This window comes from Echinops telfairi, unplaced genomic scaffold, assembly GCF_000313985.2.
Source record: "Echinops telfairi isolate 266 unplaced genomic scaffold, ASM31398v2 ScPeMD7_655;HRSCAF=1070, whole genome shotgun sequence".
Lineage (NCBI taxonomy): Eukaryota > Metazoa > Chordata > Mammalia > Afrosoricida > Tenrecidae > Echinops > Echinops telfairi.
Genome location: NW_022104553.1, coordinates 19438755 through 19455983, shown reverse-complemented (window position 1 = coordinate 19455983; position 17229 = coordinate 19438755). Strand labels below are relative to the sequence as shown.

General features: G+C 43.4%; 2 protein-coding genes across 5 annotated transcripts in view; both read left to right on the top strand.

The window, feature by feature from the left end:
* The first annotated feature begins 19 nt into the window (after positions 1 to 19).
* LOC101650681 (zinc finger protein 614) lies at positions 20 to 5711 on the top strand. 4 transcript variants are annotated; one of them, XM_045292567.1, is made up of 5 exons: positions 20 to 665; positions 1392 to 1447; positions 2639 to 2765; positions 2997 to 3092; positions 3364 to 5711. In XM_045292567.1, exons 3-5 carry the CDS (start codon positions 2642 to 2644, stop codon positions 4872 to 4874), a joined length of 1731 nt encoding a protein of 576 aa, XP_045148502.1. In that variant the 5' UTR covers positions 20 to 665; positions 1392 to 1447; positions 2639 to 2641; the 3' UTR covers positions 4875 to 5711. The 4 variants fall into 4 exon arrangements, with proteins under 4 accessions (XP_045148502.1, XP_045148500.1, XP_045148503.1 ...); XM_045292565.1 differs by lacking the exon at positions 1392 to 1447; XM_045292566.1 differs by lacking the exon at positions 20 to 665 and having other exon boundaries at positions 1001 to 1447.
* A 10596-nt stretch (positions 5712 to 16307) lies between these two features.
* Positions 16308 to 17229, top strand: part of ZNF615 (zinc finger protein 615) — a 14888-nt gene continuing 13966 nt past the window's right edge. The window contains 1 exon segment of the mRNA XM_045292543.1: positions 16308 to 16432. The gene's annotated coding sequence lies outside the window, so the exon portion shown is untranslated.

Here is a 17229-nt window from a genome sequence, read left to right as displayed (position 1 = left end):
TCAAGCTTACACCAGATTATGTAGCTACCACACAAGGCAATCTCCCATGCTCCACAGTGAGAGGTGGGCACCTTACAGCTGTAGTGAAAAGTAATGGTTAAATACCCCGACTCTGGACTTGTAAAGGTACACCAGCAGGAGTTACATAAGAATGATTTAGCAAATGGAAATGAGCTGGTGACAAGCAAAGGGTGGACTATGCTTAGCTCACAGACCCTGATTACACTTCGTCCTGCCTCTGGAGCATCACGCTGTGCTACTTCTCTTTGCCCACCCTCCCTTTCATGGTTCTGCTACTTCAGTGTCACAGAACACATACCTTTATGCATCTAGAATATTGTTTTATTGAGTAGGGTATCAAATGATCACTCCAGGGCACCAAATAAAGAGACAGAAATATTGGGGTCTTTTATTTAAGGAGAAGTACACAAACTGTGGCAGTCTTTGGAATGTGTCTCAAAGTCAATGTGCTCTCCCCGCAGGTGCTGATTTCCCAGGAGCAAGACTGATCAAGTGGAGAGAGGGTCGGAGACTTGGTTGTCGTCATTAGCCGTTTTAACCGGACAGCACACTGATTATAAGAACTTCATGGCATAAGGGGGGAGGGGGGTAGAATTAATTTCCTTGCAGTTTCCTGACCACCAAAGAACATGATTAAAGCCCAGGTGATTTTTGTTATCTTCTTTCTTCCTCTAGAGTTTCTCATTTTAAACCTAGCAGGATGGCCAAGCTGACCAGTCCTCATAATAATATTCCACATATCGTATTTCCGTGGTCATACCCACAAGAGTATCATGTAAATTATTCGCATTATTAGAAAGCTATCCCAACCCCTTGGTGGGCCACAAGCAATTCACATTTGCAAAGCTCTGCTAAGTCATTTGAGTGTCTGCCGGCTCTTTCAAATGTTTTTTGTTTTGTTTTTTAATCATTTTATTGGGGGATCGTACAACTCTTATCACAAGCCATATATCCATGCATTATGTCAAGCACATTTGTACATTTGTTACCCTCATCGTTCTCAAAAACATTTGCTTTCTACTTGAGCCCTTGGTATCTTTCAAATGTTTTAAGTGAACATGCATTAGACCTCTGATTCTGTTCTTCATATTTTATTAACCACTTCATTTTTTCTTTGTCCTGCACTTTCTGTAATTTCCTCATATTTTTTTTCCAGGTCACTAATTATCTCTTTAGTGTCTGTAAGATCTTGTTAATATGTGTGAGTGATTGTGTGTGTGTGTATATAGATAAATAGATGGATATAGATATATTATTTTCTATTAGAAAGTTGACTGTTTTTAACCTAAATATGCCTAATCAATACTAATTGCATAGTTCCTTTTATTACTTTAAATTTATTCAGATCACTTCATATATTGTCATTTCAGGATGTGGAGTTTATGATTGCTTTTTATTTTAATGGTGAAGTCTTTGGGCGATACAGGTATGTCAGAGAAAACCTGCCTCCAACAACTAAAGGGTCAGGAGGAGCAATTGTACGGAGAAAATATATAAAGATTTTAGTAAAGTCATGAGAGACAATAAAATAAAGGAGTCAGACACATTTTATGGTAACATGCTCTCCTAAGCACCTCTTGGCAGTCCACCTGGAACTGGGAGAAGAGAGCCCCTTAATTATCTTGGGACATTTATAGGTAGCTATAAGACGTGCATATTCAGTGGTTACATGCATCACAAGATGGGTGGTATCTACAGTAAGGTCCCTGAGCTCACAGGTGAGGAAACCTAATACCTGCATTGGGGGGTGGGGGGGTAGGTATGAGGGAGCTGGGTGACACGGCAGGAAAAGAAAAGGATTTCTATTTCTGTAGGGAGATAGAATCCACCATGTGCTCACTTTAAGACAGCATAGCTGTTAAAAACAAAACCCAAAAAAAAGACAGCATAGCTGTTAGGGGAGAATCTGTGGGAATGATATTTAAAGCAGGATCATGTACTTGGACTTTACCTCTAACTTACCAAAGTGGAGGCTTGCCTACAGTGGAAAACCAGCTTTCCAGAGTCCCTCTGTGATAAGTTAAGGAATATAGTCATCGTCATAGTTCCCTCAGTGTTAGTTTCCCACATAAGTATATTTTATTTGTGTTGATGTCATTACCATGTGTTTAAAAAGCCAATTTCAGTCTAATAAATTCATAACTGTATTCCTCCCCCCCCTCCAAAAAAAAAAGAACTATACCCCATAAAGTTTTCAATAATTGTGACCATGTGGACGTAGGTCACCAGCCATTTCTTCTGATGTACGTCTGGGTAGATTCTGACAGACAGGTTTTCCTTTAGTAGCTAAGCCTAAAAATGTGCGTGCTGCCCATGGATGCTCACCATATGCTGTAGTACTTGGCAAGTAGGTGAATATATATAAATCAATGCACAGAGAGCAAAGATTTGCCTCTACCAAAATGTATGAAAAACATATTTGTGGATTGTGATAAGAATTGTATGAGCCCCTAATAAAATGATTTTTTTAAGATAAATTGGAAATTAAAAAAAAAACATTTGACAAACATCTTGGCAGCAGACTATATAGTGAAATTACCAGAATGATTTCTTTCACATATGTTCCATACCATGATAAGAAATGGACATCCCATTAAACATGACTGTGTTATTATAGAAAATGTTAACCTTGGAGGATGTGGCTGTGAACTTCACCTGGGAGGAGTGGCAGCTCCTGGACCCCGCTCAGAAGAAGCTGTATCAGGATGTGATAGTAGAGAACTATAACAACCTGTTGTCAGTGGGTAAGAGTAGCTCGCCTGTGTCACTCAGGAGATGTGCCGTCACTGGGCTTTTCAAGTGCTAGCTTTCTAGTCATTCCTCGTCCTCCCAGTAGCTGTGTATGGTCTCTTCCATTCTGAAAGCAAAGATGTGACTTTGCACAGGAGAAATTGTTGTGACCCTCTACCTCCTGTCTTGCCATACACTGCTCCAATTCAGTGTGACTAAGCATCTTATCGTTTCTCACAAACCAGGGTATCAGGGAAGCAAACCAGATACACTCTCCAAGCTGGAACAAGGAGAAGAGCCATGGATAATAGGAGATGAAATCCATCATATAAACCGCCCAGGTGAGAGCCTCCTTGAGAAGTGTCCTTATAAGATGTACTTTAGCAATTCAAAGATGGCTTGACAAAACTGAGGGTGCCCAGGGGTGGGGAATGGGGGAGGGGGGTCCCTGAAACAGCTCTTCTACGTTTCCTCCTCTCCATGTGAGACTATTTCCCTCTAGAGACTCAGAAGAAATGAAATCCCTTATCTCTTCTTAAATCACCAAGTCATTTTTCATGCACTTTTGTTTTATACTACTCTCATGGAACAATATGTTGTTGTCTTTCCTAGAAATCAACAGATTTGACAGTCATCTGAAAGAGCACTTTCAGCACCACAGCTTTCTCGAACGAATGGAGCCAGGCCATGGAAAGAATGCATTGGGAAATATCATTTTCCTGAGCAAGACCCATTTCCCCCTCATGCAAAATCATGATATGTTTGGTTTCTATAGGAAAACTTTGAACTCCAATTCAAGTGTAGTCAACCAGAACAGAAGATTGGAAATCAAGAATCCTGCCGAGTTTAATGGTGCTAGAAAAATCCTGCATGGAAAACATGAACAATATTATGATAACATTAAATCCCCTGACACTTCAAAATTCATCATCACTCATCCCCAAGTCTTTAAACAGCAGAGAATTCATAAAATAGAGCAAGCCCAGGCATATGTTCAGTGTGGCCAAGACTACTTCAGGAGGTCTCAACTCATTCACCATGGGAACAATTATACAGGAGGGGAACTCCATGGATATAGTCACTATGGCAAATCTTCGAGAATTTTCATGTTCATCCCGCATCAGAAAACTCATACAGCAGAGAAACCCTATAGTATCATTGACTATAGAAAAGGGTCCACTGTGAAGAACAGCCTCACCGTCCAGCAGCAAACCCATATGGTTGAAAAACCCTATATTTGCGGCCAGTGTGGCAAAGGTTTCACAATGAGGCGCTATCTTATGGCGCATCTGCGCACGCATTCTGGCGAGAAGCCCTATGTATGTAATGAATGTGGGAAAAACTTCACTGTGAAGAGTAACCTCATTGTTCATCAGCGAACTCATACAGGGGAGAAACCTTTTGGATGCAATGTATGTGGAAAAGCCTTCACCATGAAGCGCTACCTGGTTGTACATCAACGCACTCATACAGGAGAGAGACCCTATATATGCAATAAATGTGGAAGAGGCTTTACGGTGAAGAGCAATCTTGTCGTACATGAGCGATCTCATACAGGAGAAAAGGCTTACATATGCAATGAATGTGGAAAAGCCTTCACTGTGAAACGCACTCTCATTATACATCAACGAACTCATACTGGAGAGAAATCCTATATATGCAATGAGTGTGGAAAAGCCTTCACCACAAAACTCACTCTTGTTATACACCAACGGACTCACACTGGAGAGAAACCCTACGAATGCAATGCATGTGGTAAAGCCTTCAGCCAGAAGATAAGCCTCATACAACATGAGCGGTGCCATACAGGCAACACTCCATTTGTATGTACGGAGTGTGGAAAATCCTACTGCCACAAATACGGTCTGATTACCCATCAGAGAATTCACACAGGAGAGAAACCATTTGAGTGCAGTGAGTGTGGGAAAGCTTTCACCACCAAGTCAGTTCTCAATGTACATCAAAGAACTCATACAGGAGAGAGGCCATACAGATGCAGCGATTGTGAGAAGGCTTTCTCCCACTTATCAAACCTGGTTAAACACAAGAAAATGCACACCCAAGAAATGGGTGAGTTTAGTCAAGAAGAAAGTTCTTTCTTAGAAAGTCAGCTCATTACATAAACATGATCTCATGTAGAAGGGAGAAAAAACAGTGACTATAGGAACTGTGGGAAAGGTCTCTGTGGCAATTTAGCCCTCTGGAAACATCAGTAACTCTGAGAGGACTAAAATATAATCAGTGTGAGTCCGCATAATGTCATGCGAGATGTACACCCTGAGGTAACTGAAGAAAATGGCTGGAAGCAAAACTTGTTCAATGCAGTGAATGTGGTAGTGCCTTTAGTGATCATTACTTCACATTTTCTGTCAGCGAAAGACATTGAGAAATAAATGGAACATTTAATGTGGAAATGCCTTCAGACAATTGTCTGTTCCTCGAGTGCATATTTATACTGAAGTCAGCCCTATAGACTATGTAGATCTATTTTGTTGTTACCATAGATTATCATTGAACTTCTAGCTGATACTAATATAATGACCATTCTGGGCAAGTTCTTAAAAAATAAAATGTTAGTAACTGTCGGAGTTCACACTGGAAGAAAATTTGAAAATGACAATGACTACGGCAGTATTTTGGTAATATATTTTGTTGCATCTTTTATCACAAAATAGGGAAATAAAATTGATGAATGTGCTAAATATAGAGCCCTATTAGTGAAATATCCGAAGTCACAGAACTCATGAAGATGACCGCAGGCTAGTTAAAATGAATGTTTTTCTGTGCTTTTTATTCCAAATATAACCTCGTCTAACCAATAATACCTGATGTGCATTTCAGGCTGGATACCTTGAACTTTATTCTTGGTTGCCTTGCCATTGTCTATAATGTTGAAAGCCCGCCTTACTGTCCTCTCCACTCATTTGAATTTTTACATATAATGTAGGAGTACCTGATGACCATCTCATGTGTTATGTTTCATCTTCCTGTCTCTTGGACTGTATTTCATTGTGAGTTTTAGCTTCTGAGTGCTTAAGAAAGGAAACAAAAAAAAAAACAAAAACTGTTTTATTGGTGTTTAATCCACATAACACACAGTTCAGTCGTTCCAGCACATCAAGATTAGTTGTACAATCATTACCGCAATCAATTTTAGAACACTTGCCCCACCCCCCAAAGGAAGCATTTTTTTTTTTTTAGGAAACATTTTTTAATGTGAGATTATACCCAGCAATTCACCAATTCAATAATTTCTACATGTGCCATTTTACTACCCTTCTCAACTATCCAAATTACTCCATTCACTTAACCAAAAACTCTCCCCTTTTCCCTTCCTTCCCACCACTGAATACTGAATGTTTCCCTAAATACAACATCTTTGGTCATACTAAAAGCCTAGTAAGCATTTCTGGAAATTTCAAACAACTTTTCACAGAACTTAATTTGAGATTGCTTAAAGATGGCAAGAAATTGCAATAAGAGTCCAGAGACTTTCCTAGTTCCCTCCACCAGTGAAAACAGTATGGTCATACTTCATAGTCAAAACCAGGAAATTACATGGGCAAGATACTACTCATTATTTGATGTTGTCGCTATTTTTTACATAAAATAACTGATTCTAAGGTTTACATTTCTACATTCCTGTAACCACCACTATAGTCACATTGTAAAACTTTCAACACAGACTCTCCCAAGCTAACGTTTTTAAGATCATACCCTCTCTCCAAGTCTTACCTTTTGTGTCATGCCATGAGTTACATATATGGCCCTTCTAGCCACAATCTATATCTCCTACCGAATGCCTCAGTGGGACTATGCAGTTGTGATATTTGTGACTTGCCAAGAAGATTGGGTTACTTGCTGCTAATACAAATACGGTACATAATTTCCCATGCAGTGCCCTAATGAAAGAATTCATTGTCAATAACTATTTTGTCCTGGCAAAATTACTGGGGGGGGGGGGTTTATTCCTAAAAGTATGAAAGGGCCCATGCTAGAAGAGCAGAGAGGTGTTCTGCAGTGCAGTGGGTTCCTTAATATGGCCCTTCTAGGCAGTGTTTGTAGCACCTAGCCACTGACTTGGTAGGGCTATTCAAATGTGGAGTTTGTGGTCTGCTAAGGGAATTGGATGACTTATTGCCCATGTTAATAAGGCCTATGGGGGGGGAGGGTGGACATGCAAATAAAGTATATGGAGCCCTGTGGATGGAATTGGTCAGTTTTACCATCCTGCTAGACTTAAATGGAGGTACCCTGAACACAGGAGAGACAGCATCACCAAGAAGAGAAAGGAGTGGCCACATCCTGTGGATAAGGAATCCCTACAGTAGGAACCTATTGAGCATAGTAACCCCAGAGATCAGAGGCAGCAGAACCAGGAGCCAACACGTGACACCACTGGGCTTCCTGGGAAGGCCCATGGAATCAGAAAGCTGAGCACCTTCAGGAAGGAGGCTTACTGGCGGTGGAGTGCCTCTAGAGCAAGACACTTGACTGTCCAAGCAAAAGGCTAGTTGGTGGAGAGCGATCCTCCAGCCATGGGTCAATGTAGCTAGGTTTACCAACTCAGAAATGAGAGAGCAAGTACCTTTATGCAGAAGGCTTGCTGGCAGAGTGGAGTGCCTCTGGGCACTTACTGGTGTAGCTAAAGAACTTTGAAACACTTCCCTGAGCTGGGAAGACAGCAAAACAGCCCTAGAGGCCCAAGTCAAGTGACCAAGAGCCAAGGGCTTGAGGATCCGAGAGAAGCAAGCCTGTGATGCGGCATGGCCGAGAGTATCCTGACCAAAGAACTGTATCCTGAACCTTTTTGCTCCTGAATTGTAACCTGTTTATGTCCCTATTAAGTCCCATGTTCATGAATGTTGACTCAGTTGTATGATGATGACAGTGAATTATCAAAACCATCAAAGAAGCGGAGCATGCCATGGGAGGGACAGATGATCACACACGTGGAAAAAGTTTGGCGAGAAAGGACACATCTGATAGACATTCACTTTGTGGGCAGTAAGTAGTTTTGAGATGAGGCTGATGATAATTCTCCCTCCCTTTCATGAAGCGAGAAGAGGTCAGATGTCTCTACCGTGCCATTTTTTACACCCTGGCAACCCCCTTCTGTTCTGTGACAGGACATTTTGTCATTTTTACACTTTGGTAACAATGAAATTACATGGTATGGAAGGTTTTTTGATTTGTGTATTCATCACTCACTAAACTTCGTAATGATTCACATAAGTTGGTGAATAATTGTTCCGCGTCACGAAATAGAACCGTATTTCTACACAAAATGTGTACATCATACAGTTTTGCCAGCTGCTCTGAACCCTTGCGTGTCAGCTCCCTCTGAGGAAAGCTCATTGCATGCATGTGTGGGTTACATGCCTGAAGGCAGTAAACGAACAGGATTGCGTTTCATCGGTTCACTCTTCAAGGAGACTTGCATTGTTTCCAGGATCTTATTGTTATAAATAAAAGTGAGTTGAAATTTGAGTACAGGGTATGTGGACATTTTCATTCCTCTAAAGCAGCGGTTCTCAACCTGTGAGTCGCGACCCCTTTGGGGGTCGAATGACCCTTTCACAGCGTTTGCCCGATTCATAACAGTAGCAAAATTACAGTTAAGAAGTAGCAACGAAAATAATTTTATGGTTGTGGGGGGTCACCACCACATGAGGAACTGTATGAAAGGGTTGCGGCATTAAGAAGGTTGAGATGCTCAGATGTATAAATGCTGGGTCATTGGTATGTATTTAACTTTCTAAGAAACTACCAAATTATTTTCTAGGGTGACTGTACTATTTTACCCCCCACCAGCAACAGTCCAGTTCTTCTGTAGTCACTCCGATACTTGGACTTTGGTAAATGTTCTTGTAGCCACTCCATCAATAAGTGACCTAAAAGTTCAGTGGCCAGAGCACCAGGCTGCTGGCCTGAAGGGCCTACGATGCACACCAGGAGAAAAAGACGAAGCAGTCTGCTTCTGTCAAGACTCAGGCTTAGAAACGCTACGGGGAAAATCCCTGCTCTATAAAGTCAATCTGAGTTGGAATTGACTCAATGGCAATGGGTTTGCTATCACCAACACAGCTGACACTCGGTTGCCCTTCGCTTTACCTTGCCTCGCCCTTCACCTTACCAGTAACTTGTGGTGACCTATTTTACACCTGTCGTTTTATTAGGTGGGTAATGCTATCTGATCGGGTCCTTAACTTGCAGTTCCTCATGCTTGTTGTTTGGTGCCGTTGAGTTACCTCCAACTTAGAGAACCCATGAAGAGCAGAATGAAAGTGCCCAGCCTGGACCATCCCACAATTGCTGCTTGTTTTTGAGCCCATTGTGGCAGCCCCCGTGTCTTTTTTCCACCTTATTGAGAATTTCCCTCGCTTTCTCCACTTCTAGACTTTACCAAGCTTGATGCTCTTCTCCAAGGACTGATCCTGAGAACAGATCAAAAGTATGAGAGATGGAGGAGCATTATGGCTGTAGTTCTTCCAAAATAGATTCGTTTTTCTGGCAGTCCAGGGTATGTGCAATATTCGTCGCCGATTCAAAAGCATGATTCTCTGGTCTTCCTTAACCATGGTTCAGGTTCATGTGCATAGGTGGCAATTGAAAATGCTATGGTTTGAGTTAGGGATAGTTTTGCTCTAACACTTTATTTTTTTATTTTTTATTTTTAACATTTTTATTGACATATAATCCATATATCATACAATTCAATGATTTAATCATATTAAAAAGACTTGTGCAATCACCACACACAAAAAAAGTTCAGAGTCCAAATTACAGGAAAAGGGCAACCTGACAAAAAGCAGCCCAGAAACTCCAAGTTTAAGAGCTCCCAACTCAACTCATTACCATCTGTGGATCCAAATCTTACTGATCCTAAAAGACAGTAGTCCCAGTGACTAATTCCTCCGAGAGCCTTCCGGCTTCTACCACGCCCAGCATACAACCCCACCCCCAACCGGCGAAGCTCCACCGCCCTCAGACAGCCTCAGCCCCTCCGCCCCAACCGCCTAGTCGCACTGGAACATTCTACCGCTCCAACACTTTAAAGAAGGCTTTTACAGCAGATTTGCCCAATGCAATAGATTGGTAAGTTGCATTTTTGTGTGTGTAATGCATACAATTTATTAAGTTGCATTTCTATACAGGAACAATTAGCAATCTAAAAATTAGATTGAGATAATTTCATTTGTAACAGTTCAAAAAGGCTAAAACACAAACTTAGCAGAAGCATAAAGCTTACACTCTGAAACTTAGAAAGTATTCTAAAAATTGAAGACCTAAATACATGAAAGTTATGCCACATTAATGAATCAGAAGACTCAATATTGTTAAGTCAACACAACAAATTGATCTACAAACAGTTCAACCTTTATCAAAGTCCCAACTGTCTTTTTTGCAATACTTAACAAGCTGAATTTTAAGTTTCAAATGGTAATTCAAGCTACCTTAGAGCATCAAAGAAGCATTTTAAAAGAAATGAAGTTTAGAAGATTTAGACTGCCTAAGGCTCAATTTTAATACCAAGCTCCAGCCACAAGGACATTGTCTTGGTATTGGTATTGGTGTCAGGTTGGATATATAACGAGACCAACTCTGCTATCAAGCCTATTTAATTTATAGTGACCCTATATAAGTGGAGTAGAATTGAGAGTCCAGAAATAAACCTTTACATTTATGATCCATTGATTTTCTAAAAGAATGCAAAGAGTGGAGGGAGGGTGGAATGGAAAGGGGGAACCGATTATAAGGATCTACATATAACCTCCTCCCTGGGGGATGGACAACAGTAAAGTGGATGAAGGGAGACGTCGGACAGTGTAAGATATGACATAATAATTTATAAATTATCAAGGGTTCATGAGGGAGGGGGGAACAGAGACGAAGGGGGGGAAATGAGAAGCTGATGCCAGGGGCTTGGGTGGAGAGCAAATGTTTTGAGAATGATGAGGGCAATGAATGTAAAGATGTGTTTTACACAACTGATGTATGTATGGATTGTGATGAGTTGTATGAGCCCCAATAAAATGATTTTTTTAAAAAAGAATGCAAAGACAGTTCAATAAGGGAAAAGAGTCTTTTTTTTGTGGGGAGGGGAGGAACAGTCTTTTAAAAAACTGCTAGGACAATTGATTATCCTCATTTGAAAGAATAAATTTGGATTTCTTCCTCACACCACACATAAGTGTTACCTCAAGATGGATCATAGATGTAAAGGGGAGAATTACAAAAGAATGTGTATAGAGTAATCTAATTTTTAAATTGTGGGTTAGTAGAATAGTAAAATTGCATGCTACAAAAGGTAAAGAAACAATTATGCTTCAACAAAATAAAAAACCTCAATGGATGCCCTCAAGAACATGAAATGTGCAAAGGTCACCCTCAAGTCAACAGACACTCATTCAAGAGTAATACGCAAACCTTACTGGAAATTCAAGTCAAAATGGGGAGAGGAGAGCATGTATGTATTACAGAAGGTGATTACATTTCTGTTGGTGGGTAAACTGGGAGGAACAACCTCCTATTGAGGAAAAAACACAAGAATACATATATAGAACCCAAGAGGAGAATGCATTCAGTACTATATCCTGATTGGACACTTTTGGCCTAGTGGGACCCAGGCCATGTGCTATCGACTTGTCCTTTCGAGTTGCACATCCTTCATTGGCCACACCAAAAGGACTACATGTGGAAACCCCACTGAGGGAATTGGGTGTTACCTCAAATGCACTTCCATCAGATTTAGGAACTGACATACTCCCTCAGACTTAAGGTTGAAGTGCTCTAGCATGAAAAGAAGCAGATGGCTGCAATCCCAAGGTTATGTAGTTGACAGTTGTTGAACTTTGGTTTGGATATTGTGTTAGTCCGGGTAGATTAGAGAAACAAATCCAGAGATGCTTACATATATGTGAGAGAGCTTTATATCAAAGAGCAATTGTATATTGTGAAAACATCGCAGCCCAGTCCAGATCAAGCCCATAAGTCCAATTTTAGCCCATATGTCCCAGACTAGTCCATACATTCCTCTTTAGACTCACACAGCACATGCAATAATGCAGGAAGATCCAGGGGTGGCGGAAGCATCTCAGCACTGGTGTGGGTTTCCACATGGCTCCTCCAGCTCCAGGGCTCTGACTGCCATCAGTGTGGCTCCATGTGGTTTGTCAACAGGAATGAGGAGCAGAGAGAGTGTGTGTCCTGCCTTCAGGGAGGAAGACAGGGGTTCCCAGAATCCTCAGGAAACTGCCATGCCCACAGAGAGGCATCATTGGCTATGACTGATTGACAGGCTAGACTCCACCCCTTCACTCAAGTTGACAGGAGATTATGTAACTGCCACAGATATCTTACTTTTAGGGTGCCCAACACGTCCAGGGATTACCATATATTTACCACTTTAATGCCCTTCTTGCTTTATTATGACTCGGGTTAATCTGGCAGGCATGGTTCTCCTGTTTCTGCCGTCGTGAATAAATATGATTGATAGCTTTGCTTCTATCACCAACTCCCATTGTTTGTGTAAATAGTGTCCAGTCACTAAAGAATGTAATCTGTGTAAGTCAACGATTCATGTGTCCCAGTTTATAGTTGACCTATACTTGTATAATTTCCTTTTTTCAACAGTGCTTTAAATTCTACACCATTGGCTACATTAATGACACTATCAATAGAATTACCTCATGGCCCAGGGGTGGGCAGGGCTTTAGAATGTTCTCTTTCATAAAATGACAATGATATCTCTAAATCAAACCAAAGACATATATATCAAAACCAAACTCACTGCTATGAAGTCAATGCTAGTTCATAACGAGCCCCTGCGGGTTTCCAAGACTGTAACTGTTTACGGGATTAGAAAGCCCAGTCTTTCTCACACAGAGTTGCTGGTGGTTTCAAACTGACTACCATGTGGATCACAGCCCAACACTGATCCATCACACCACCACGGCTTCTTAAAGACATATCTAATCTCTACATACCTGGATTTGGGGCTCCCACTAACAGGTGGTACCCAGGCTAACAGAAAGAATAGCGTCTGGGATCTTAAAGGCTTGCCTTCAGACAAGTAGCATGTAATTGAGGGGTCAACTAGGTCCAAGTGAAAGATGCACACTAGCTAACCAATGTGATCCAAGGACTGTTAATAATATCATCTAAATCTGAAGGAGAGAATTGCAAGCCCCTTTTTGCAGAGAGCTACGGATGACAGTGGAAGCCCCACATTCATTTTCAGGATCCCTATTGGATTAAGCCTTTGGGAAATCCCCTCTGACCAGAGTTGAGGGATGAGAATAGCCTTGCTATCTGACAGAGAGCATTGTAAAGTCGATTATGGCAGCGCTAGTTAGGCTAACTCTATGTAAGACCAATGACTTGTTCACAGCAAATACCACCCTCACCCCCACCCCCAAGACAAACAGGGACAATGGAATTTTCCAGATGAAATACAAATAAAATAAAATGGACTACATTTTGGGGAAAAGACAATGGAGAAGCTCCATATTAGCAACTAAAACCAGGCCAGGCAGGACTATGGCGGTGTAGTGGTCATGTGTTGGACTGCAATCCCCAAAGTTCCCAGTTTGAAACCGCCTGCCACACCTCAGGAGAAAGACAGGCTTTCTACTCCTGTAGAGTTATAGTCTCGGGAACTCCCAGGGGGCAGTTCTACTCTGTCCTATAGAGTCACTATGAGTCAGCATCAATTTGATGGCAGGGGTTTGGGGTTTGGACTGTCCTTCTCCAAGGACGGTTGTTATTAAGTGCCATTGGATTGGTGCTGACTCAGCGACCCTATGTGTAACAGAACCAAACACCGCCAATCCTGCACCGTCCTCACCATGTTCTTATGTTTGAGCCCATTGTTCCTCGTTGTCGTTGCCGCTCTACTTGACCAAGCATGACAGCCTTTTCCAGGGACTGCTCGCTCCTGATAACATGTCCCAAGTATGTGAAACGAAGTGGCACCATGCTCACTTCTAAGGAACAATCTGACTGTACCTTTTTGCAAGACAGTGCTGTGTCCTTCTGGCAGTCCATGGTGCCTCCAATGCTCCTCAGCAGCCCCCAGGCCCCAAAGCACTCAGGTCCGGTTCCACAGGTCAGCACAGCTTGTTCCCGCTGCTGTACCTTTCTCAGCCCCTTCTCTGTCTCTCTGTTGGCACAGCTCTATCTACAGTCTAGAAGATTCTCAGTGCAGGGATTCTGGGTCCAAAGGATGTACTCTACTCTTGGCTAGTCCTTGATGGCAGTGAGATCCCCTACCTCTGTCCCCTCCCCAGTTCATGTTAAACTTAGTGCGATGACAATACTGAGCGAGATCATCCCCACATTCCATATACTTTACTTACATGGCCCTACTCCACACAGGTGCTGCGTACCTTATATTACTAGCAAGCTATCCGGTCCTCTTGGTGGTCTAGAAGCACCTCATATTTGCATCCTGGAGCATGCGCGGATGGGCTACTAACCACAGGGTCTGATGCTTGAAATCCACAGCTATGCCAGGGCAGAAAGAGGAGGCTCTCTGCTCCCGTGAAGAGTTACAGCCCCAGAGATCCCCAACAGCAGTTCTATCCTCTTATATTGGGTCTCTATGAAGGTGGGTGGTGTCTACATTAAGGTCCCTGAGCTCACAGGTGAGGAAACCTAATACCTGCATTGGGGGGAGGTATGAGGGGGCTGGGTGACACGTGACACGGTGGGAGGAGATAGCAATAGGATGTCCGCTTGTACAGGGAGATAACATCAACCATGTGCTCACTTTAAGGCAGCATCGCTGTTAGGAGAGACTGTGGGAATGATATTTAAGGCAGGATCATGTACTTGAACTTTACCTCTAATTAGGAAAGTGGAGGCTTTCTTACCTTGGAATACCAGCTTTCCAGATTCCCTCTGTGATAAGTTAGGGAGTATAATCCTTTATCTCCCTGGGTGTCAGTTTCCCACATCCTGTAAAGCCGAGCTTTAACCTCTCATGGATGTGGATTAAGAGCAGTGTGTTCCGAACAGTGAAAACTGCTCTGGTGGTGCAGGGGTTAAAGTGCCGTTCTGCTAACCGAAAGCTCAGTGGTTTGAACCCACCAGCAAGGCTTTGGTGGAGATGTGGCTGCCGGTTTCTGTAAAGATTGGGGCCGTGGATGTGCCCTGAGGCAGTTTCTCTCTGTCCTACAGGGTTGCTATGAATTGGAACCTCCTGGACGGTAGTGGTTTGGGGTGTAGATTTGAGCTAGAAACAGACTGGGTATTTCTTTTTTAAATCGTTTTATTGGGGGCTCATACAGCTTGTATCACAATCCATACATACATCAGTTGTGTAAAGCACATTTGTACATTCATTGCCCTCATCATTCTCAAAATATTTGCTCTCCATCTAAGCCCCTGGCATCAGCTCCTCATATTTTGCCCTCCCTCCCAGCAGACTGGTTATTTCAAGGCGGTTAACCGTTTCTCTTCCTGGGACGTTGTCTGATGGATGTTTGATGGATGGAAACCTCTGCTATTGGAAACCTTTTCCTTTCACACGGTGGGTCCATGGGCCGTTTTCCTAAACTTTGCCCAAAGTGAACAGATGTCACCGCCCTCTCTCTCCAGCTCGCTGATTTCACCCCACATCATTTACTTTTTTAATGCAAACCCCACCCTATGAACGACTAGCCACGGTTGAGGCAATAGAAAATGGGTCCAAATGTTTCCGTATTTCTGGTTTGTATTGACGGCTCTGTTTGCTTTTTGTCCGTTCAGAGTCCAGTGAATCCCAGAGGTGTTCTGTCCATGGAGGTTAAAGCTATGTTTCAGGTCTATGAAACCAAGGACTGATGAACCTAGAGGTAAAATAAGGGGTTCGGGACAGGGCTACAGGGGTGATGGGGGGTGTAAAAGGGAGATGACGTCAAGGAGTCCACGTAGAAAAAGAATGGTTGGAAACGGATTGTGGCAGCAATTGTACAATGCTACTTGATGCTATATGAAATATAGAATGACATGTTATATGTATTAAAACACAACTAATAAAATAAATAAATTCATTTTTTTAATTAAAAATTTTAGAACAATTTAAATGAAAAAAAGAAACTGGTCAATGCCAGGGACTCAGCCTCCTGGTGGCAAGAAGAAGCCCGTTGGCGTTCTGTACGGAATGTCTTCAAAGACGGCCGCCCCCGGGGACGCCAGCAAAGAGGGTGGGGGCGACGGTACACATCCCACTTCAGGCCTTTGTGAGTCCATCCCGACTCACCAGCGACCTTCCAGGACCGGAGAGAACTGTCCGGTCGCATTTCCAAAGCATTCACAGTAGTTGCGGGAGCGCACGGGCTCGGGCGGCTAAACTTGGGGTTCACAGCCAAGTGCTTCCCGCACGGCGCGCAACCTGGCCTCCCGCCGACGCAGCGCAGGGAAATCGCATTTTCAACGCGCTCCGTCGGACCTTAACTTAAAGGGCCCTCGTGGGCCACCGTAGGCCCCTGGCTCGGGGGCGGGGCCAGCGACGAGTGCATTTCACGGAAGTAGGTAGCGTTTGTTGCTCGTTGCGTGAAGTCCGTCCAGCGGTTGGGGGGTCTCCCTTGGGAACCGTGACTGTCACCCTGGGGTGATGTATGTGGGTGACCACCGGGAGTTAAGCGTCGGGGTGTCCTCGTTAGCCGGACGTAGTAAAAAACATCGGTGATGAGAGGTGTGTGACTGGGGGGGTTCTTCTGGTTAAGTGACTCAAGGTTCCCCTTAGGAGTCCTCAAACTGCGGCCCGCGGGCCACATGCGGCCCGCCGAGGACATTTATCCCCGTTTTGGTTTTTTACTTCAAAATACGATATGTGCGGTGTGCATAGGAATTTGTTCATAGTTTTTTGGTTTTTTTTTAAATTATCGTTCGGCCCTCCAACTGGCCGCCTGTTTAAAAAGTTTGAGAACCCCTTGTCTAGGCCCTAGATCAAGGGGGGACGGCCTCGCGGTCTGGGGTCTTGCGGTGTATGCTGCAGGCGGGTGCCGTGATTTTCACCGCGAAAGAGGGGCTGTCCACCAACGCGGGACCTGGATCTGGTTGCGTTTGGGGAGCAGGATGCAGGAACGCTTTCGGGGTCCGAGTGCTCTGGCCTGTGGCTCCGATTTTGGGATGCACTGGGAATGGGGGTCGTCTGGGTGGAGGCCTGAATCGGTGGAGGCCCGGGGCCCTTTGCTGCCGGCACTGACAGAGGGACGCGAGCATTTCCCTCTGGCTTTTCTGGATGAACATTTCCTTCCCGCCCTCAAAACGTTTTTTTGGAACTTTTTTTCAGAAGATGCCAGCTTCCACCGCGGGCTCACACTTAGGAACCACTGAGGATGGCTAGGAGTAGGTCTAATTCCGTTATGTTGCCAGTCGCCACCGACTCCACACGCCCTAACAGCGCCAACAAAACGAATGCCTTTTCTGCTTCAGAGTAGGCCTTGATCCTTCTTGCTGCCAATGCCCAACGCTGAGATGTGTTTGTTT

Excerpts from the sequence above, each read along its gene's own strand:
- LOC101650681 (XM_045292565.1), top strand. Across the intron at positions 2,766-2,996 it reads TAACAACCTGTTGTCAGTGG|GGTATCAGGGAAGCAAACCA; the intron begins GTAAGAGTAGCT and ends CTCACAAACCAG. Across the intron at positions 3,093-3,363 it reads CCATCATATAAACCGCCCAG|AAATCAACAGATTTGACAGT; the intron begins GTGAGAGCCTCC and ends TGTCTTTCCTAG.